Raw genomic sequence first — 22,975 nt, 5'->3', positions numbered from 1 at the left:
CCTCAGTGCCTGAGGCATCAGCGGCTGTTTGGTCGCCTACCTCCTGCTTCAATACAGCTTTGCCTGAGATGGTTTCTCACTGTGAGGCACACATCTTCCATTTTCTGGCCCCAGGCAAACTACTCAAAACCCAGACACTGCTTTACATCAAATGTTTCTAAAGAACATACAAGCCAAAAGTCACAACAGGATTTAGACCTTTATTCATGCCAAAAAAATATGTTTCAGATGACCACGTAGCAAAACTGTGTGCGCATGTGTATCTTGTACATAAGTGTTACTTTCATCATCTATAAATATTCATTTCTTTCATTAGAATTCAGAGAACTGAGCTGAAGCTAATACAACACTTTATCAAACATACAGCAATAGTTACAGTTTGGAAAACATCTGTATTTACATTTTCAAACTTTTTAACAAATGCTGCTGGCACACCATGGACCTCTATAATTACTTTTAATTAGTTTCTGAAAAAGAAAATGAATACACTGATTTAAAGACCTGTGACTGGTGAAACACGTTTTACGTCTGAAGCGAATACCTCAGTGTTCAAATTCAATCAGTAATTCCCGCACAATCATTTTCACAGCAGTTAGTTCAACTAAAGGTAATTTATATGAACATGCAGGAGAGCAAACTCAAGCATTGTCCAATAAAACACACTCCCAGTCCCTACTCTTATTAGTTCATTTAGTGTTTGTTAATAGCTTAAACCTACACTTTGAGTGACATCATAGAACTGTCCACCACAGAACCATTTTTGTAAAGAGATGTTGGTTTGAAGAACTTTTAAACGTTTAAGTATTGGGACACACCTCTTAATCATTGAATTCAGGCGTTTAATTCAGTCCCATTGCAACAGGTGTATCAAGTTAAGAAACTATCCATGCAGTCAGCATTTATAATTCTTTGGTAAAAGAATGAGTGGTTCTAAAGAGCTTGCTAAATTCCAGTGCAGTGTTGCAGTAGGATGCCACCATTGTAACAAGTCAGTCTGTGAAATGTCTTCCCTCCAAGAATTTCCACAAACAACTATGAGTGGTATTATTGAACCTAGAAGTGTTTAGGAACCACAGCAAATCAGCCACAAGGTGCCATACCATGTAAAGTCCAGTTGAGTCCTTTGCTGACTCAGTAACTGCAGAGTTCCAAGTTTGCTGTTAGAGCTGCAAAGAGCTGCAGATATTAATGCCTATGGGTTTAGAATGGGATCCTGTAGATATATTGAGAAAGTTTCCCAATAATTTTGTCTATTTACAAGTGTACATCTCTTACAAAAATGGGTCTTTATGGAACCAAAGATAGTTCTTCTAGGGAATCACTCAAAGAATCCTTTGTAGCACCTTTATTTTTAAGAGTGTGAACTCTTTAAGCAAGGATCTACCTCAGGATTGTTCTGATAAATGTATTTAAAATGTTAAAAATGTTGTTATCCACATCTGGGGCAGAATCAATGTTAAAATGTATTCTTAAACTGTTAGTATTATACTACTCAACACATGTAATTTAAAGAAATCTACAAATGGTACATCCTTTCTTTCTTGTGTGGAATGTTTGGCTTGAAATTAATTGCAACCCTTATTTCCTTTATCTAAATACAACTGGTTTATATTAAATGTTCTGTTCCATTTGGATTTCTTATTGAACAGTTTTCTAATAAATGCCGTTTTCATGGTCATTACCTGGTATCGCACAGCTAATTAACGGAGAAATTCAGTTTGAACAAAATGTACCAAGAAACCCTATAGAAATCTATAGTACAACTCCCTCACCGGCCAGAGGACCATACTTTTTAATGAAAACCAAGAACTGCACCACCTCCACGGGTGTACTAGTACTGCTATGAGGTAAAACAATACTCTAATAAATAATTGTACTTATTAAATAAACACAACACTGCAAAAGACATAAAAAAAAATCCCAAAACATGCATGACTTATAGCATCAAGTTGCTGTCAGTTCACTACTGTTAACAGATATTAAAGAAGAGTAACAATACCTTGTGACTTATGTGCATGTTTTTAAACCTCATAACATATCAATTATTACACAAATATTAGAAGTGTTAGGAATTTTATCAGCTGTATCTGCAACTGAAGTGTTTTTGTCTGAATAAACGGAAATGTTCCCACGCAGATGTGACTGGTTCAGTCTGAAGTGGTTTACTTGCGTGGCTGGTAGGAGCAGTAGTGTAGGGAAAGGTGTGGAGATTTGAACATAAAGTGCATCAGTTATGATTTGAAACCACCCTAATTATTCGTCAATGGAATATAGTGGACTCAAGGTCAACTTGACCAGAAACAAGGATGCAGTGACTTGGGGGGGGTGGGGCAATAGATGCAATGCACCCTCAGCTGAAGCTCTAGTCTGATTCAGGAGATGTACTCATGTTGTACTCATGCAGCAATGTAGTGTTGCCCCCACAGTCCACATACTGGTACATCTCCTGAGACACCTGTTCAGCGTGGCCAAAATACACTGTGGTGACCATTACCCTGCAAACAAGAGTCAAAACAACACACTCAGGCTTGTTTCTTTATGCTATATAGAAACTTTCTGAATCTGAATCTACTCATGTTCAGGGGACATCCTTCTTCATAGTGAAATACTTACTGCATCATTACCACAATGTTGTGCACTTTGATGGTCTGCAGGGTACAGTAGTCACTGGGGGGGGGGGAATTTGGTCAGCACAGATTATTTTTGTTTGGTATTTTTGTGTTTTGATGTTTAAAGAGGAAGCATACTCACTACATGTAACTCATTTCATCTGCTATAGTGGTGGGCACCATGTAATCAATCTGAAATGAACGAAGAAGACAAAGTCAGTATCTGTAGTATATCTCAATACTGAATTTTTCAAGGATTTTTTCAAGAACAAATAAACCACTGTAAGGTAAGAGGAAATGTGTTGTTTTGTGTCTGGATTATCTTAAAAAGATGTAGCTGAAAATAATAAGAATGTGTCATATATACCTGTACAGTACAATGAATTTCATTATTTTGCATATCCCAGCTTAGAAAGCTGGGGTAAGAGTCAGCCATGCCACTGCAAGCTGCAGGAGCAGAGAGGTTAAAGGCTTTCCTCTTGTGCCCAACAGTGGCTTTGTTTACATGCAAAGATCTTCTCGACTATGGAATAAGACTGAGGTGTTTATATGTACAGTCTACTCATCAATCTGATGAAAATCTTTATTTACTTGCATGCTAGAAGTAATCTGATCCAAAATGACGTGCATGTGTGGATAACCACGACACTGAGCATCATGTGAGTCCCGTCAGAGTAAGAGCAGCATCAGTGTGTTTCCTTTTATTGCTTTAAATGATGGCGAACTCAGGAAAATGTACTTTACATTCTCTTACTACCAGGAAGAAAAGAAAATCTACTGAGTCTATTTTTGTACCGGATAAAAGACCTACCTGCTTCATATCCAGGGGGCCAATGGTAGTAATATTGCTGACACGGGATTTCCCGATCACAGTCTTGGAGAACTGCACCTGTGCTGTGATGTTGGCCACATCAACTGAGTAGTAGTTGTTGTTGGTAATATTCAGAGAGTTCTACAAAAACACACCACACAGTTAATCAGTATCAAACATTCCAGGTCAAACTTCAAGTTTTAATTCAGAGCTATATTTAACTTTTGTTTAAAGCTAAAGCACAGTGAGGAGCTTACGGTGATGTTGAGATACACAATGCGCTTGGTCTGGTCATAGGTGACATAGACGGACTTCACCCCCACATAGTTCACATCAATGGAGCGGGGAAAGAGGAAGAACACTGCCAACCCGGAGAGCAGCAGGCACACGACGACTGAGGCTGTCACATATAGCTTTCTGAGAAATGCACAAATGATCAGTATTAATGGGCCATGTAAATCAACCATGACACAAGTGACTCTGACATTTGCATACATATTCCCCATCCTCTACTTTTCTATCAGCTACAGCTTTGAACTAGACAAACAAACCACTGCTTTGGCCATGTCATACTATTTGCAAGTCAAATCACAAAATCTCGACACCTTTGACACCTTTGACACCTACACTGATCAGCCATAAAATTAGCGCCCTGTGTTTAATATTGATTAGGTACCCTTGTGCAGCCACAACAGATCTGAGCATTCGAGGCATGGACTCCACAAAGCCTCTGAAGGCGTCCTGTGGTATTTGGCACCAAGATCTAGCAGCAGATAATTTCAGTGCTGCCATGGATCACATTAGGTGCCCATGACCCTGTTGCTTTTCAGTGGTTTCACTTTCTTGGAGCACTTTTGGTAGGTACTAACCACTGCATGCCAGAAAAACCCAACATGACCTGTCCGATGTTTTGGAGATGCTGTGAGAAAGTCAACTAGCCATCACACTTTGGCTGTGGTCAAAGTGGCTCAGATCCTTTGGTTTGGCCATTTTTCCTGCTTTTGACACTTCACCTTTAAGAACTGACTCCTCAATTGGTGCCTAATATATCCACCCTACAGATAGACAGATGTCACTGTAGATAATGATAACTTAATTTAGTGCTAATGTTATAGCTGATCAGTGTAAATTCATATTTTTAGATATACCAGTCAGTATAATTCTGTGACGCAGCCTATAAAAAAAAACAGATCAGAGTAAAACAATCAGAATAGCTAAAGAGCACTTACGTTCTTCTTGGTCTCAACCTCTGATCACTGTATGGAATCAATGCCACCAGCTGATTTTCTTGGCCTGCATGAAAACAAACAGTCACAAACTGCCTCTGGAATATTTGTTAATGCCATTTGACCGTACTTATCTGAATCCAGAAAAATAAATATATCTATTTGAATCCACAGACCACTTCTTTCCATTCACAGTAGGCTTAAACACACTTCCACAAAGACCTATTGTATAAATCATTTGTGGAAGAGAAATAATCAAGAACAACACACTTCAAGTGTATGATTTAGTTTTTAATTATTTATTATTATTAATTTTATTATTATTCACCTCGTGGGATCCGCCCAGTACCCTGGCATGTCGGGCAGGTGACACTGTCCCTTCCAGTGAACTCTACATATGGGAACTGAGACACATCTCCACCAGTCTTTCCGTCCTCACTCTGCATGGTGTTATACTCAGGTGAAGAGGTCAGGCTGGCATGACACTCATCATGACACGTCTGCTTAGGCAAGTGGGACAGTGACTTCCCCATGATTGCACCTTCTAAGAAAGAGTCAGAAATGGGTCACTAACATTTTTGCAAATAGAATTTACTAATTACGAAGAAACAAATAATGATTACATGATTATTACACTGAAGTGCTGAAAAATGATTCAGCTCATACAGGCCTTAATCTATTACATGATTTCCAAAACACTCATCTAACATAGAAACAGGCTTTCCGTTATTTCCTGCAGTGGTCTGTATCAGATAAAACTGATGCTAGCCTACAGAGCCAAAACTGGACCAGGCATACGCTACCTGATGATTCACCCACAAGCCCTCAAGATATATAGACATGTCCTGGCACCAAGGTGGTGGAACAGACTTCCCTTGGGTACTGTGCTGTTGCGTTTCTAAGCAGACAATAGTGCTGACTATTGCATTTGTCAGTATCTAAGGTTAGAGGTACACTATGTGCCCAAACGTCTATGGACACACCTTCTAACTAATGCATTCGGATACTTAGTCAGATAATTAGTTGCACCCATTCCTAGCATACACACAAATGCACATGCACAGCTTGTCTAGTCCCTGTAGGGAAGTATTACGAATAGAATAGGACTCTCTGAAGCATATAAACATGAATCTATTGCACCATGCCTAATGCCAGGTGTGGGCTAGAGGGGTATAAAGCCCCCCATTACTGTGCTGTGGAGCAGTGGAACGGTGTTCTCTGGAATGATGGTGATGCGCCATCCGATACTTTTGGGATGAGTTGAGGAGTTAAAGAGGAGTTAACTCTTTTTTAATACTCTTGATTTTGGAGAAAATGATGAATGAGCAGGTGTCCCAAAACTTGTATCCATGTGTATGGTTAAACTGTTGCTCTGGAAAATAGCTTCTGCTAAATGCCACATGTGTAAATGTAAACAGAAACTACTCCAAAGTATAAAGTATCTAACTAATCAAATAAATACATTCATTTTAATTAAATCCAGCCCGTGTTATAGTTTAGGAAGCAACGCTGCCTGTTGAACTTGATAAACAACAGAAAAACTGAACTAATCTGTAACCAAACAGACTAACAATCATTGCTCAATCAAGTCTCAAAGTACACTATTCACTCTCCAGTCTACGCAGCTCATGTATTTCATGTATGTAAATTAAGCTGTAAAAACAACTATTGTATATGCACTGTTTCTGTGATTTCATCACATTCACTTTATTGCTCCCTAAATTCAGCCATGTCACTCCACTGCTGCGTTCCCTTCACTGGCTTCCTGTAGCTGCTTCCCACATCAGATTCAAAACCCCGACGCTGGCCTACAAAGCCAAGAACGGACCAGCCCCTCCGTACTTGATGGCAATGGTCAAAAGCCGATCCGCACCAAGAGCCCTTCGATCTTCAAGTACGGCTCGGCTCGACCCGCCATCCCTCAAAATCTGCGGAAGACAAACGTCCAGACTTTTTTCTGTCCTGCACCAAAGTGGTGGAACCAGCTTCCCCTGGGTGTCCGAGCGGCAGAGTCGCTCGCTGTCTTCAAACACAGACTGAAGACCCACCTCTTCAGAGAATACTTGGACGATTAGAGTCACCATTGTATTGTGTTTAGCAATGTCTAAGCTTAGAGGTATCTTTGAACTATTAGTCTATTCTGACTAGCTAAGGCTTTTCTTGGGTAAATAGCAAAACACTTTGTAAGTCGCTCTGGATAAGAGCGTCTCCTAAATGCCATAAATGTAAATGTATTATAAAGTTTAAAGTGAGTTACTCAGTCTGGACTGCTTTTCAATGGGACATGATCCATGACAATTAGGACAGATCTGATGTGTTATCTGACAGAAAGAAAAAAGTATTTCTTTGTTTCTTAAAACAAGGTAAAAGGTAAAGGTGCAGGTATTTGTCACTGTACAGTGTACACTGCACAGCGAAATGTGTCCTCCGCATTTAACCCATCTGTGGTAGTGAACACACACACACACACTAGTGAACTAGGGCCAGTGAGTACACAAACCCCCAGAGCGGTAGGCAGCCAACTCCAGCGCCCGAAGAGCAGGGGAGGGTAAAGGGTCTTGCTCAAGGGCCCAACAGTGGCAGCTTTCCAAGCCCGGGAATCGAACCCACAACCTTGTTATCGACAGCCCGGCGCTCTAACCGCTGAGCCACCACTGCCCCTAAAGCCACCACTGCCTCCATACAGTTTTTGGCACAAAAACACAATTATGTTATACATTAACCCCCCACAACCCTCCCAGAAGTGCACAGGGTTAAACCTCCTCTAGAGAGCAGGAAGATTGTCTGTAACCCTGACTGACGCTGATCCAGATCACGCCTACCTGTCGGACCTAACGGTCCCTGTGACCGACAGGAGGACCCTGGCCGCTATCTCACCCAACTCCTGCCCGTCTGAGGACCTGCTGATCACTGCAGTAAGGTAGTTAGCTACTTCTATGCGCATGTTTATCTAAACACGTCAGTATGTGCCGTACACGGTGTTTTAGCTTGTATTCGGGTTAAAGTTAGCCCATAAAGTTGAGGCACTAGATAACTGAACGTGACGGTAGTGTTATTTTAGCTGGATCCGGCTGGCACACGGACACACTGCGGGGTCGCTATCGGACACATGGTCATCTTGGACTCGCCATCAGACGCAACAGAGCAATTGGATCTTGGCTGGTAGCGCTAGCTAAGTTAGCCAAGTATTTTATTTTCCTATTAGGGAAAAACATGGTACTGACAGTCACACAGCAGCTAGCTAACACACAATTACTAAAGAAAGAAGAACTGTTTATGGGTTATTGTTATTATCGCTTGTTATTAAAGCAGGCAATCTAGCTAGCTAACTAAAGACAGGTGGGAAGCAGCGATCTTGCTAGCACTAGCACTAGCACTAGCGAGCTAGCTAACAACATCTAAACTGTACTGAAGGTTAGCTCTGAAACAAGGGGAGAAACCGGACGATCTTGACCCAATAGCTACAGACCACACACTGCTGTCTTACTATCTACGCAACGCAGAGCTGCCTAAGTTTGTTAGCTAGCTGGCTAACTAACGCCAAGTAGCTATGCTAAGTTTACATCCGGCAGTTGACCTACAGTGCGCTCCAAGCAGTCCGCTGAAGAAAACCTGCCTCGACTAAACGCAGCTACATGTTTTGTACACGTTTCTCCAGTCTGCTTCATTTCTGCCCAAATACTGTTTTCTTACCGGGTGTGGTTTATATTCTCTAACGGCTCCTCTGATCATGCAGGTCTTGTTTATATTTGTGAGCGAGGCGGACATGCGCGGTAGCGTCGCTAAAAGAGGAGCTGAGGTTAGGGGCGCCATCTAGCGCCAGCTCCGGGAACACAGCGAGTCTGATGGTGAACAGACACGAGTGGCTGTATTTAACTGGTCTGGACTAGAAGTGCAACGAGTTTTACATATTTAGAAAACGTTGCTTCTGTTTAATAAATCATTAATTTAATTTAATAAATAGTTTCCTTCATTTAATAAATAGTTCCCTAGATTTAGTATTAGTCTGGTATAGCTGTATTAAATGGGTCCCTCAATAAAAAAAAAACTCCTCAAGAATTCCTTAAATTCAATGAATCGTTCCCTTAATTGAATAAACAATTCCCTCAGTTAAATACATTGTCAACTCAATTTCATAAATCATTTCCTGAATTTTATAAATGGTTCCCTAAATGTAATACCCCCTTTTCTTGATTTAATAAATCACCCCTTTAATTTAATAAATTGTTTAATTAAATGCTCTAAACTGAAGAAATTACTTTATTTACTTTCTCTAAATATTATTTGTCCATCTTGATACTTGATACTGGTGTTTCATATAATTCCAGTATTTCCAGTTTCAAAATGTCTTGAACACTTTGTACAGTGAAATGTGTCCTCTGCCCATCTGTGGTAGTGAACACACACTAGTGAACTAGGGGCAGTGAGTACACACACACACACACACACACACACACACACACAGAGCGGTGGGCAGCTAACTCCAGTGCCCGGGGAGCAGAGAGGATAACGGGTCTTGCTCAAGGGCCCAACAGTGGCAGCTTGCCGAGCCCGGGAATCAAATCCACAACCTTGTTATCAATAGCCCGGCGCTCTAACTGCTGAGCCACTACTGCTACACCTCAATTTGGCTCAAACATTGCCGGGTAGCACATCCTTCTGCAGAGTAGTGAGACATTAAAATAGAAGATTATTTTAATAATCAATTATATTTTTGATTAATTGATGAATCCGATTAAAAATACATGTCCATGTCTTTATTTAAAGATAGAACATTGAATAACAGAGCCAATAAGTGCTTACAATAATTAAATGATAATAGAATAAATTAGTAAATTAAAATGTATTAATACATTAAAAATAAAATAAAATAAATAATTAAGAAAAATAAGTCCATTGCTGATGCAAACACTGCACTGTATGGGAGTGAGAAGTGAGACAGGATGAATTGTCTTTAGTTTGTATGTAGTGTCTTCATTCACACTCAAAATCATTATTATCGATTTTATCGAATCGTTGTTGCAGCCCTAATTTAAAATCGTATTGTGTCTCAATTATTGTAAGTGAAATTTGAAAAACCCAGCTGAAGGTCTGGTAAAATCTAGTTACGCTGATACATACACTAAACATCAGCTATAACTACATTACTATTTTGTTCAGGTTCATTTTCCCAATACTTTGATTCAGCCCTCCACTTCTAGCCCTCCATCTACATCTCTGTCTACATTTATTCCAACATTGTAATAAAATTCATGTTTATTAAATATTATATCATATCATTACTTCCAGATTTATTATCCTGAGTTTAAAATGTTACTTAAATGTAATGAAAATCTTAATATAACAAAGGTTACGAAATAATACAGAAGAAATAAATAAATTGTCCAGAATGGATTCATAGCATAGTTACTGACTTCCTCCCAGATTACAGTGAAACTTGTTCTTTGTTTGACACATGATAAACTTATACGAATGGACATAACTGATTGTGTAAGTCTTTCTGACAAGAACTAATTTTGACATACAAATCTTATCTCATACAAAAAAAGTATGTTCTTGTTATAATTAGGTTAACACTATTATTTGACTTCATTACTGATTTACTTTTTCTGTTATCCACACAAACATTATTTTATGTACAGAGAACAATTCTATGAATTAGAAACCTTGCCTTTCTAAGACACAAAATAAACTACAGGGACCTCTTTACAGGATTGCTATGTTGCTAGCCGAGCACGTTAGTTGACGGAACGGGGGAACAGCAGAGAATACCGATAATAAAAGTCCTCATATTTGTAAAATGTATTAATAAAATCTTTTTACGTATTCAAGACACATTTAACTAACTACTACTAACTAAAAACGTTGTTTTAATATTTCCACTGAAAGAATGAAAATGTGTCCATTTGAAAAAAAAAACAAAGGGTAAAAGACTCAGAGACTTTTATTTTAAGCATGTCTTCAACGTAAGAGAAGGAGTACTGTTATCATTCACCTTTTAGCAAAAACAGTGCAGGATTGGGTTGTTTACTGTCTAATATAAAGCAATTCAGCGATGGCCTCGCTGACTTTAAATGCGCTGAAACAGGTAATGAGGGTCATAATCGACAGTCCTGGATTTGATCGCGTATTAAACAAGGTGAGTGAGCAACCTTGAGGACGAGCCCGAACCATCATTGTGTTTTTACTCTTCTAAGTCTTTGGCTTTCGAAAAAATAAAAAAATAAAATAGATAACAAAAAGCAAAACTAAATAGGGCTCGCAGATATGTGTGATCGTGTGTGTATATCTTTATCTGATTTATTTTAATGTTATTTTTTTATTATTATTATTATTGAGAATACTCTTACAGGAATGAGGAGAAACCTGTATTCCTTTAAGCTGAGAAAAGACTTTTATTGGTGATGTTGGTTATTTGTTTTAGGAGTGGGAACCTAACAGTACTTAATTTAATCATTCATGCCTGAGCATACTGTGGATATGGTCAGCACTGGTCAGCTGCATGTTTTCTTACAAATACATCATTAGTTTTGTTTATTTGGTTTTCTGGCAGCACAGCATGTGCATTTGTTTTAGTGTGACTTTTACCAAATGACTTTTAAAATGTAAATGATGTTTTGACAAATGAGCTATTCAAGAAATAGTTGAGCAAAAAATCTAATGAACACAATTTATCATTTTACCTGGATACATTCAAGTAGCCAAGACATCTGTGCTGTCTTAAGGTTTTTAGTTTTGTTTTTTTAGTTTTTAGTTTTTTTTTTTTAGTTTAGCTGTCACCAGTCTCATCTTCACAAATACACACCCAAAACATCCCTCAACCCACTCAGATCCAGATTTTCCTTTGTTTTGCACAAATTAATGTGGTTTAGAACACAGTGTGACTTTTAATCTATACAAAAATAAATTATGGGGAAGCTGTTTTGAGTACCAGCCCCAATTTTAGCTGAAATGATTAAATAAGGTTTATCCTCATTTATTTATATATTATATATTATTTAGATATTTAGGTTTATGTCATTTCTTGTCATTTTGTAATGTGGTAAAGAAGAGAAAGAAAATTGTGATGTTGCACTGTATACTGTATGTACGTATGGAAAAATGTACCTGATCACTAATGTCCCCACAGGTTGAACTCTTATCAGCTAGTCCTGGTAAGGTGGTCTGTGAGATGAAAGTGGGAGAAGAGCACACAAACCGACTAGGAACGCTGCACGGAGGCATGACCGCTACTCTGATTGATACCATTTCCACCACTGCGATCATGTACACTGAGAGAGGTGCTCCAGGAGTCAGCGTTGACATGAACATCACGTAAGGCTTTGCCAGTGAACATATTTCGTATACATACACATCAGCGTGTTTCTAGCAGTTTATCAGGAATACTATTCTAATACTGTATTAGGGATTAGGAGGTAAGTCCATGTGGATATGATTGCAACACACAATTCCTCAATAAATTCCTCAGGAGATTAGCAGGTATTTCTTTCATGCTGTGAATCTCCCATTCTACCACATCCCAAAGGTGTTCAAATGAATTGAATTCAGTCTGGGAAGACCACTGATCCTTAATGTCCCGTTCAACTTTTGCCATGGCACATTATCATGCTTGAAGTACAAACCGGATTCTAAAAAAGTTGGGACACTAAACAAATTGTGAATAAAAACTGAATGCAATGATGTGGAGATGTCAAATGTCAATATTTTATTTGTAATAGAACATAGATGACAGATCAAAAGTTTCATCTGAGTAAATGTAACATTTTAAAGGAGAAATATGTTGATTCAAAATTTCATGGCGTCAACAAATCCCAAAAAAGTTGGGACAAGTAGCAATAAGTGGCTGGAAATTGAGCATATAACGAACAGCTGGAAGACCAATTAACACTAATTAGGTCAATTGACAACATGATTGGGTATAAAAAGAGCTTCTCAGAGTGTCAGTGTCTCTCTGAAGCCAAGATGGTAAGAGGATCACCAATTCCACCATTGTTGCGAGAAAGATAGTGCAGCAATACCAGAATGGTGTTACCCAGCGTAAAATAGCAAAGACTTTTAAGTTATCATCATCAACCGTGCTTAACATCATCAAAAGATTCAGAGAATCTGGAACAATCGCTGTGCGTAAGGGTCAGGGCCGTAAAACTCTACTGGATGCTCGTGATCTCCGGGCCCTTAAACGTCACTGCACCTCAAACAGGAACGCCACTGTCAAGGAAATAACAGAATGGGCTCAGGAATACTTTCAGAAATCATCTTCAGTGAACACAATCCACCGTGCCATCTGCCGTTGCCAGCTGAAACTCTACAGTGCAAAGAGGAAGCCATTTCTAAGCAAGCTCCACAAGCTCAGACATTTGCACTGGGCCAGGGGTCTTTTACATTTACATTTACGGCATTTAGCTGACGCTCTTATCCAGAGCGACTTACAAGGTTCCTTGTATTACAGAGGTGGGTCAGTGTAGTGTTAGGAGTCTTGCCCAAGGACTCTTATTGGTGTAGCGCAGCATAGTCACCCAGACCGGGAATCGAACCCCAGTATTCCACGTGGTGTGGTAGCACACTGGCAGGTAGTGGTGTTATCTGTTGCGCCACACCAACAGTGTGGCAAAATGGAAGACTGTTCTGTGGTCAGATGAGTCATGATTTGAAGTTCTTTATGGAACACTGGGACGCCATGTCATCCGGACCAGAGAGGACAAGGATAACCCAAGTTGTTATCAACGCTCCGTTCAGAAGCCTGCATCACTGATGGTATGGGGTTGCATGAGTGTTTGTGGCATGGGCAGCTTGCATGTCTGGAAAGGCACCATTAATGCAGAGAACTATGTTCAGGTTCTAGAACAACATATGCTCCCATCTAGACGTCATCTCTTTCAGGGAAGACCCTGCATTTTTCAACAAGATAATGCCAGACCACATTCTGCAGCAATCACAACATCATGGCTACGTAGGAGAAGGATCCGGGTACTGAAATGGCCAGCCTGCAGTCCAGATCTTTCACCTATAGAGAACATTTGGCGCATCATAAAGAGGAAGGTGCGACAAAGAAGGCCCAAGACGATTGAACAGTTAGAGGCCTGTATTAGACATGAATGGGAGAGCATTCCTATTTCTAAACTTGAGAAACTGGTCTCCTCTGTACCCAGACGTCTGTTGAGTGTTGTAAGAAGAAGGGGGGATGCCACACAGTGGTAAAAATGGCCTTGTCCCAACTTTTTTGGGATTTGTTGACACCATGAAATTTTGAATCAACATATTTCTCCTTTAAAATGTTACATTTACTCAGATTAAACTTTTGATCTGTCATCTATGTTCTATTATGAATAAAATATTAACATTTGCCATCTCCACATTATTGCATTCAGTTTTTATTCACAATTTGTTTAGTGTCCCAACTTTTTTGGAATCCGGTTTGTAGTCATTGGGTAAATTGTGGTCATAAGAGGATGCACATGGTCCTGACCTAGGCTGTCGCATTCAAGTGACGAGTGCTTGGTATTAATAGCCCATGGATTCAAGCTGTTGCTGCCAAACAGCAACCCAACTATGTGTGTGCCGCAGCAAAAATAGAGATTTAGCTCATCAGACAGCTGTCCGGTAAGCCTGTGCCTACTGCACCTTCAGCTTTATGTTCTTGGCTGACTGAAGAGGAGCCTGTCGTGGTCTTCTGCTGTTGTAGCCCATCCACCTTAAGAGTTAACATGTACAATAATAAGAAGCTTTTCTGCTCGCCACAGTTGTATAGAGTGGTTATCCGAGGTACTGTAGCCTCTCGGTAAGCTCGAGACTGTCTAGCTGTGCTGTTGACCTTATTTCTGTCCACAGAACTACCACTCAGTGTTCCTGCAGTTTTGGGCTTTTCTTGTCCCAAGTGCACCTGATTTTGTTAACTGGCAGATTTTCTAGGAAAGAGAAATTGTGCTAAATTCTGCTCATGAGATCAGCACTTCTAAAGATACTCAAACCAACCCGTGTGGCCTGATCATCCCAGTTTAAAATCACTGAGCAATACCTGGAGCTAGTGGCCCACATTTGTATGTTTTTGTGCACTGCACGGCTACACGATTAGCTAATTAAATAATAGCATGAATGAGTAGGTAAACAGGCCTTTCTAATGAACTGCTCAGTGAGTGTATATACTGAACTCCTGCTCTTCATAAATAACAGTGCCTCTCTGGTGTTGACAGGTATATGAATGCAGCCAAAATTGGAGATGACATCTTGATCACAGCCCAGGTGTTAAAACAAGGGAAAACCCTGGCTTTTGCTTCTGTGGATCTGACAAACAAAGCTAATGGGAAACTTATTGCCCAGGGAAGGCAGACGAAGCATCTCGGCAGCTAATGACAACCACATCCTTCACCTAGGTCATAAAAACGATGTAACTTGTTGCATGATGTTGTACATAATTTGTAATAAAGCTATAATAAAAGTACCACAACACGATTTTTTAATGTTTGCACTGTATTGAGATGTTTAGCAGTGTGGAATTATTTAAAGACAAACAGAATGAGCAAGTCATGAACACAGCAATCTCTTCAGATGAACCTATGAGATTTACAGTGAGAGGGGTGGGTAGGTTTTGTTTTATTACCCAACAAAGCTGGCTTACAGATACCAAGTTCCAGGCTATGCAGTTCTTAGTACTTAAAAGGGGGTTGTCAAAAAGAAAAAACAAACAAAAAAAAATTCAATTATGCATAATCCCCCTCCCCATACCCACCAAAATATTCTGATCAGTACATGAACTTAAGCATTAGTACCCAACTGAATAGCAACCACCAAAGACAAAATCAGGTATCAGTAGCATGAATGAACAATGCATGAATTGCATGGCTGGTAACATTAATTTTCAAAAATGACAAACCCCCAACAGCCTATCTAGAATCCACCATAAAAGTCTTTAATATCGCCAACCCATCAGGCATCACTCTTCCAAAAATGACAAAAAAAAACAAAACAAAAAAAATGATGAAGAAAGGTTTGACAGCTTACAGGCAAGGAATGACACTCAAATAAATTGTCCAGCAAAACTCAGGCAGTTGAAAATGATAAGCAATGTCTACACCAAATAAATTTGCCAAGTATTGTTCATCTAGGAAAACTAGCCTTTTTTACCAAGACTACGCAGGCTGTTTGATCATCTGTCACTGATTGTCATTACTCTTAAAACTATCCTTTCCCCTCAAACTTAGAGACAAGTTAACAACTATCCACTCATGTCACTGATATCAGACAGTCCAAGAGGCCCATATTTAAGGAACCCCTTGCATCAGTTTGCTTTTTTTTATTCCCCCAATATAAAGAGTTCCTTCTGTGACTTCTTGTTGACAGTGCTGCTCCAAGAGAACAACCACTCAAAACAATGTTCGTGCAAGTTCAAATAAAAGCAGACAGGTTAAGGGTAAAAAGTAATGGGTGAACCAAACCAAAACTGGTTGGTAAGAGGAATATGGGAACAAAAAGCCAACTAAATTAACCTCATAATGAAATGAGTGGTTAACAAAAAGGAGCGTTCCAAGCACAAGTTCAATTCTATTCAACTGAGGGATGTGAATGAGGTCAACTTGCTTCAGTGGCTTTGGGAGGAATCATCTATGTCTCTCCTAGTCTGGCATGTATGGACGAAGGTGGTCTTCGATATCTCCAACCCCCCAACAGGTCAGCTGATCCTGCGGCAGGTAGAGGCAGAGGCTGCACAACTTGAAAACTGTGGCCTTGGTTTTTGGAGTCTGTAGGAAAAATGTGAAGGGTGACTGTGGTGTACAAGCGCACATTTCTGTTCCTACACCTGAAATGCTTTAACAGGACCAACCTGCAAGTGCTGTCTGTCCAAGAAAAGAAACACAGACTGATTGGGGTTGTTCATAACCATCCCAGCCTTGTCCTTACGGCCAACAGCATGCAAAAACTGTTTCTCATAGTCTCCATGGTGAAATTCAAACTTTGCCTTTGAATAAAAAGCCAGACAAAACACCAAGGGTGTGTTAGCACTACATTTAGGCACATCTTGTTGAAGCACGTAACTTCTACTAGATACAAGGGAAATAGTCACCTGAACAGGCCTGAATGGTTCATGATCAGCTCCCTTCCATCTGGAGAACAGAAGACAGACAATCTTCTCGATATCATTGCGGGGCCATAGGATGAAGTCCATTTCCTGGGTACAACCTATTACATCCTTTACATATTCAGAAAGCATGGGGAAAATCACAAAAAGATCATCAGAAGACAAGAATAGCAACAACAACTAGCAGGTTTTTAAGATAATGATCATTTTACAGTCCATGCTATTCTACACAAATAAGCCTATTGTACATTTTTCCTTCTGGACAGGATTAGTGTATGAACAATGAACAACAGAAAGTGCTAACTTTCAGTTTGGTCTAAAGTTTAAAACAGTGTCTTAAGTAAGAAACTAATTGAACTACCATGAGACACGTGGAATGCTGAGATTATTTTAAGGGGTCCACAGTTTGACTAGCACAAAAACACTTTCTGTTGTCCATTAAAATAACAAGAGTTATGCCTGATGTACCAATTACTTCCTCATTGCATTATTTGTCCTTGCAGTACTGGTAAATTGACACAACATGCAAATTACAGTATTCTTCATTGTGCACCGATCTTCATTCATGTAAGATGTCCCCACAGAGCATTGTAACAAAATACGGGATGTGACATTATGTCCAACACAATTCTGTACACTGTTCATCCCTATTAGGGCCATAAATTAATCTGGTTCATCATAAACCAACATATTTTTCTTACCCTGCGCATTGACTGGTAGCGAGGGGCATGCAACTGCACAACATCTTTTTGAAGAAGTTCCAAAGAACTTTCTAAGGAGTAGCTTGAATCCTTCACTCCTTTGAGGATATTTTCTTCATAGTTGTTGGTCATGACAGGTACCACCTCAGCTACCTCAAAGAGAGCAGACTTCTTTTTCTGCTCAGAAGAAAAACAAGACATTGTTAGATCAATGGCCAAGTAGTTATGCCTTATGCAATAGATCAAATCAGGAATATGATGGAAATGAAAGGGAGTTCACATTTTCTGAATACTATGGAGGTAACGCCACACTCAGCACAATTTTCAATTCGCAATAGTGGGTTAACAACTCGATATCTGAGAAAATTTTACAAATACAAAACTGGTTGTTTGTGAACTTTGAACAATACCGTTAACAATTAATACAGTGGTCAAAATATTCTCTGCTATCATTTGTTGAACGAATGAAGCCAAGTACAGCATGTGCAACAGAATTCTCTCTTAGGTCTTATTTTGTTGGTCAAGTTCCCCCGTTTGATTCATCTGTGTAACTAGAATCACACTTTCTGTTGCACAATATCTTATATCTCTTTTGCTGTTTTTCCACTCTGACCACATCAAACTGACCGCTGTCTTTTACACGGTCAAAATAACTAATCTTTTTGATTTTCCTTCTCCTGTAAAAAGAAATTGTCACTATTTTGGAGACAGGGTGTTTGCAGAACAGTGACATTTAAGATGAACGCCCATATAGACAGATGTAAATATTGCCCTGAGCCTTCAACCTTGCACGGCTCTCTCTGCACAGACCAGCAAGCGGGGTAGCAAACTATGATTCCCGCACAGTTTGGCAAGTTTCCTGCTCAATTTTCACATTTACTAGGTGTGTTTGGTAGGGGGTGGGGACATTTTGGCCCTCGGTTCCCAACCCAATTATTTCCCACGACTTCCTTCCATTAATAACAGGTGGTGTAAGACTACATCTGGAGTTTCAGCATGTTACCCTTGTACAGGTTCCCCGTCAAACTGTGCCCTCCACCCCAGTCTACTCAAAACATTCAAAACAAAATGCAAAGCAGTTCAACACTCCTGGGCATGATTGCAATTCACAATTCAATCCAGTTTAAGGACGCAAATGAGCAGGTATGCAGGGTCACCTTTTCCTTAAACACGAAGGCTATGTAGATTTTGAAGTCGAACTGGTCAGCCAAAGATTCCCTTTTCTTCCGGAGCTGGGCTCGGAGTCGGTTTCTCGTTTGATTTCTTCGCGATGTTGGGTCTCCCATGGTTATATAGTTATTATTTCTTTCTTTGTAAACTTTAACCAAACTTCTCACCCCTCTCTCTCTCTCTCAGTGCCTTCTAGAGTAGGCTACGATGTTCAAATTGCGTTACTTTTGTGTAAAATAAAATGAACAGTTAAAGAAAAGAAAGATCCGGCACTACCAGTAATTTACACTAATCCTAATGAAACGAATCTCCCAAAATCAAATCATTTTTACACTAAATCAAGTCATTTTAGAGCAGTCTGGGTAAGTGCACATGGGGCTCGATTTCGTATCGTGTCTGAATTATCACGCCATGTTTGAGCGACAGGCCAGTTTCACCCCTCAGACACCTCACTACTGCAGCCCGGAGCTCAGCGCTGAAACACGCCTCAGACAGATCCGCGTCCCTATAGATGGAAGTTAACAGCAACTGGCGAAACAAACGACATGCCCTCAGCTCTCCTCTTCCTCTTCTTCTTCTTTTTTTATGGTTAAGTGGAGAAGCACATCCCTGGCTGAAGCTGAACGAATCTGCTACCTAGTTATTAAAACATTGTATTTTTACGCTTCACGAGAGCGGACTGCTGCGGTGGACTCTGGAGTCTCTTTCACGACACGTCTCGTTTGTGCTCATATTGCATCAAAAACGGTCTTCGGTAACGCACGAGTGAATGACAGGGGGGTTAAAGGCGACCATGGCAGAGAAATGTAAGATGCCTGGAGGCTTTGGCACCAGGTACAAGAACACAGAAACTGCTGGACATCCTGGGATTTAAGGCCGTGAAGTCGGCCCGCGGTCTGCTGTAGTGTCGCCGCTGCTGTGTGTCTCCATGTCAGGCTCCTTTTGGCTGCCTAGCTAACGAAACGTAGTTAACTCAGCTAGGCTGAGCTGCGCGCGCACGCACACGAACACACACACGCACGCGCCTGCACCGTCCTCGCCAACAACACGCCGAGTTCACTTAATGTCAGCTACATTTCAGACGAACTGGAATAGCTCACTGATCGCTCGCAAGCAAACGGGTTTCTCACGGCCTGACCGTTACATTTTCCGCCTTTTGGTTCTGGTCGTCCGGGCTCTGCCAGCAGAAAGAGGAACTGCGCGCTGTGTGTGTGTGTGTGTGTGTGTGGGGGGGGGGGGCTCTAAGTTAGCAGAGGCAGCTAGTGCTAGCTAGCTAACTACTCTCACTCATCTCGCGTGTTTGCCGTTATCATTTTGTGATCGGATTAACCGCCGTAACTTCGTTGTTGTTGTTGTTCAAACAAGAAACCACAACTCTTTTGAAACGTTTTCTGCTGTCGAATAACAAGCTTTGAAATAAACACTCTTTTTTTTCTCTAGTTTCTGCCCAACTCCTCTCTCTCCGCTGCGTTGTTTTCCTCCGTCGTCACAGACCGACCGACCAAGCCACCCATGCCATGTCAAGATAAATGAACAAACCAACTGAAATTCTCCCTTCTTTCGGTTAATAAACGGCTAGATTTGCCTCGCGGTGGACCCATAATGACAAACTGGTTGTGGAAAATGTCTTTGGAGCTGTTCTTTTGTCGAGTCTTCGGTCTCCTCTCCCCGCAGGTCTGTGGAGAAAAACAAACCCGCGTCTCTGAACAAACGACTCAAAATGGCTGCTCTGAACGTCACGCAGCGCTGAAGGGACGCGGTTGCCAGATCCGTCTGAAATCAACCTTCATGCTGAGGATTGCGTTTAAAAGAGGGGCATTTTTAACAACATTAATAACATTCATTTAATAATAACATTTTATATTTATATATGTAATAATAACATATAATAATAATATAACATTATATAATAATTTATATGTAATAATAATAATTATGGTGGTGGTGGCTCAGCGGTTAGAGCTCCGGGATATGGATAACAGGGTTGTGGGTTCGATTTCTGGGCTTGGCAAGCTGCCACTGTTGGGCCCTTGAGCAAGGCCCTTACACTGTACAGTGACAAATATGTGCACCTTTACCCTTACCTTAATAACATTTTATATTTAATAATAATAACATTTTTAAGAACAGGTGGTGTAAGACTACATCTGGAGTTTCAAGCAGGAAACGGGCCCTAATACAAAGTATGAACAGCTGCACATTTACATTTATGGCATTTAGCAGATGCTCTTATTCAGAGCGACTTACAAAGTGCTTTGCTATTTACCCAAAAAACCTTATCTAGTTAGAATAGACTAATAGTTCAAAGATACCTTTAAGATTAGACATTACTAAACACAGGTCAATAAGGTGACCACAGTACTCTAATCGTCCAAGTATTCTCTGAAGAGGTGGGTCTTGAAGACAGCGAGCGACTCGGCCGTTCGGACACCCAGGCTATAGCTATAATATATAGACCAGACAAGACAAACATATTCTGTTTTGGACACCGATGGAATTATTTGGCCTTTAACCCATCTGTGAACACACACACACACACTAAAGGTAAAAAAAAGGTGCACGTATTTGTCATTGTACAGTGTGCACTGTACAGCGAAATGGGTCCTCCGCATTTAACCCATCTGTGGTAGTGAACACACACTCACACACACGCTAGTGAGCTAGGGGCAGTGAGTACACACACACACCCAGAGTGGTGGGCAGCCAACTCCAGCGCCCGGGGAGCAGAGAGGGTAAAGGGCCTTGCTCAAGGGCCCAACAGTGGCAGCTTACCAAGCCCGGGAATCGAACCCACAACCCTGTTATCGATAGCCCGGCGCTCTAACCGCTGAGCCACCACTGCCCCACGTGAGCAAACGTGCCCGGAGTGGTGGGCAGCCATTGCTTGCGGCACCCAGGGAGCAGAGAGGGTAAAGGGCCTCAAGAGTGGCATCTTGCAAAACCCGGATATCGAACCCATAATCCTGTCATTAAAACCCTTGTATTTACAATTCTTAAGCATAAATGGAGATGACGTGGTGGTGTCAGGGCAGTAGGCCTGAGCAGTAGGCCTTATCAGGGGCCAGGATTAAGAACCGCTCCTCTATACCACAGGTTCATAAACCCAGTTTTCCGTCTATAATTTATTTCTCAGCTGCCCCTGTACATATATGTATAAATATATATATATATATATATATATATATATATATATATATATATTCCAAGGCCAGGGCTAACGGTCAGAGGGTTTAGATACTGAAGTAGTCTTCTGTGGTTCCCGGTGCTGGGGAATGTAATGTAATTTGTAATGCTGTAGACGTGTTTGTGTTTGTCCTACACTAACACCCCGGACCGAGCACATGAGGGACTCATTAGTAAATTACATAGATTCTAACCTGGGATCTATCATTATAAGAGCATAGCTGTGAACAACTCTGTGGTTTAAAACACATCATGAGTCGAAAATAGACATTCTCAAGAACAAATTGAAGAAAATTCTTCAAATCAAACATTGGAAGATATTGGTGAACGAGGCCCATGGTTCTGCCCTGTTCTAGCACCCCCTGTTCTTGTTCGGTAGCTCATTAGTTGGATCAGGAGTGTTTGTATATGACATCGACATGTGTGCCAATCTGGCAACCTCCTGAAGACGTCACGTGGTAGACATGTGACTAAAATATGAGCCTGTTTGCTGATGTTTTTAAGAGCTGTGAGATGCCTTACCGTGATCTAATCTGTAAGGCCATAAACTTAGTCTAATAGACTACAGTCCACTGCCATCACAGCCCACAGCTATGAATGATCTTATCGCAGGAAAGAGATTGAACTCAGAGAGTAATAGCGGATACATCCCCATGTTTGTGCAGCTCTCTACAGACACGTCATTTAACAAGGAGCCTGTTTCTGGCAAACTGTCTCTAACATAACGTGCATGAAAATATTGAGCAATGGCAAACAGCACATACAATTAACAACAGCATAGTGTGTTTAGGAAGCACAGGCCTTAATCGTCGGTGTCTTTTTAATCGTTTACAGGAGTGATTTGCTCACTGGTTACAGCAACATGTCGCTGTCACGCTTAAATGGCAACTTTTTATCCAGAAGAAGGAAAAAAAAACCTTATTAACTAAACGAGTGTATTCCAAATCATTCCTGGAAAACGATGATCGATTTTTTAAAGCCATCTAATAGGACAATCTTGTCTGCAGGGATTCTGTTAGGTGTGTGTTGCTTTAGGGGATCAGGTTAAAGCCAAGACATGTTCAGTGTCCAAAACTTCGTTCGGTTAGTTTTACTGAGGAGCTACAGTGTTAATGTAGCTGAAGGTAAAGCAGGTTTCAGGCACATCGACGGGTTTCCTGTTTACCACCGTCACAGGGTGCGCGCGCAGCCAGGGGGCAACG

General features: G+C 40.7%; 3 protein-coding genes across 3 annotated transcripts; 1 reads left to right on the top strand and 2 right to left on the bottom strand.

The window, feature by feature from the left end:
* Positions 1–186: 186 nt before the first annotated feature.
* On the bottom strand, positions 187–8,442 carry tmem106bb (transmembrane protein 106Bb). Its single transcript, XM_072676023.1, has 8 exons — positions 8,340–8,442; positions 4,975–5,190; positions 4,650–4,713; positions 3,678–3,837; positions 3,421–3,561; positions 2,752–2,801; positions 2,614–2,667; positions 187–2,495 (listed from the first exon to the last, which is right to left on the bottom strand). Exons 2-8 carry the CDS (start codon positions 5,177–5,179, stop codon positions 2,363–2,365), a joined length of 807 nt encoding a protein of 268 aa, XP_072532124.1. The 5' UTR covers positions 5,180–5,190; positions 8,340–8,442; the 3' UTR covers positions 187–2,362.
* A 2,175-nt stretch (positions 8,443–10,617) lies between these two features.
* On the top strand, positions 10,618–15,084 carry acot13 (acyl-CoA thioesterase 13). Its single transcript, XM_072676025.1, has 3 exons — positions 10,618–10,785; positions 11,776–11,960; positions 14,837–15,084. Exons 1-3 carry the CDS (start codon positions 10,702–10,704, stop codon positions 14,991–14,993), a joined length of 426 nt encoding a protein of 141 aa, XP_072532126.1. The 5' UTR covers positions 10,618–10,701; the 3' UTR covers positions 14,994–15,084.
* Positions 15,085–15,212: 128 nt separating this feature from the next.
* Positions 15,213–20,318, bottom strand: c3h6orf62 (chromosome 3 C6orf62 homolog). The gene is made up of 5 exons (XM_072676024.1): positions 18,578–20,318; positions 17,421–17,597; positions 16,705–16,830; positions 16,465–16,599; positions 15,213–16,381 (listed from the first exon to the last, which is right to left on the bottom strand). Exons 1-5 carry the CDS (start codon positions 18,704–18,706, stop codon positions 16,256–16,258), a joined length of 693 nt encoding a protein of 230 aa, XP_072532125.1. The 5' UTR covers positions 18,707–20,318; the 3' UTR covers positions 15,213–16,255.
* Positions 20,319–22,975: the final 2,657 nt, after the last annotated feature.

The sequence above is a fragment of the Salminus brasiliensis genome, chromosome 3 (genome assembly GCF_030463535.1).
Source record: "Salminus brasiliensis chromosome 3, fSalBra1.hap2, whole genome shotgun sequence".
Taxonomy (NCBI): domain Eukaryota; kingdom Metazoa; phylum Chordata; class Actinopteri; order Characiformes; family Bryconidae; genus Salminus; species Salminus brasiliensis.
This window is presented reverse-complemented; position numbering and strand designations above follow the sequence as displayed.

Coding starts and splice junctions, on each gene's coding strand:
- tmem106bb (XM_072676023.1), bottom strand. CDS start 5,179: ATGGGGAAGTCACTGTCCCACTTGCCTAAGCAGACGTGTCATGATGAG. Junction 4,714..4,974: donor TACTGGGCGGATCCCACGAG/GTGAATAATAAT, acceptor GTTTTCATGCAG/GCCAAGAAAATCAGCTGGTG. Junction 2,802..3,420: donor GCCCCCTGGATATGAAGCAG/GTAGGTCTTTTA, acceptor CGTTCATTTCAG/ATTGATTACATGGTGCCCAC.
- acot13 (XM_072676025.1), top strand. CDS start 10,702: ATGGCCTCGCTGACTTTAAATGCGCTGAAACAGGTAATGAGGGTCATA. Junction 10,786..11,775: donor TTGATCGCGTATTAAACAAG/GTGAGTGAGCAA, acceptor ATGTCCCCACAG/GTTGAACTCTTATCAGCTAG. Junction 11,961..14,836: donor AGCGTTGACATGAACATCAC/GTAAGGCTTTGC, acceptor TGGTGTTGACAG/GTATATGAATGCAGCCAAAA.
- c3h6orf62 (XM_072676024.1), bottom strand. CDS start 18,706: ATGGGAGACCCAACATCGCGAAGAAATCAAACGAGAAACCGACTCCGA. Junction 17,598..18,577: donor CCTTCGTGTTTAAGGAAAAG/GTGACCCTGCAT, acceptor TCTTCTGAGCAG/AAAAAGAAGTCTGCTCTCTT. Junction 16,382..16,464: donor TGGACAGACAGCACTTGCAG/GTTGGTCCTGTT, acceptor TTTTTCCTACAG/ACTCCAAAAACCAAGGCCAC.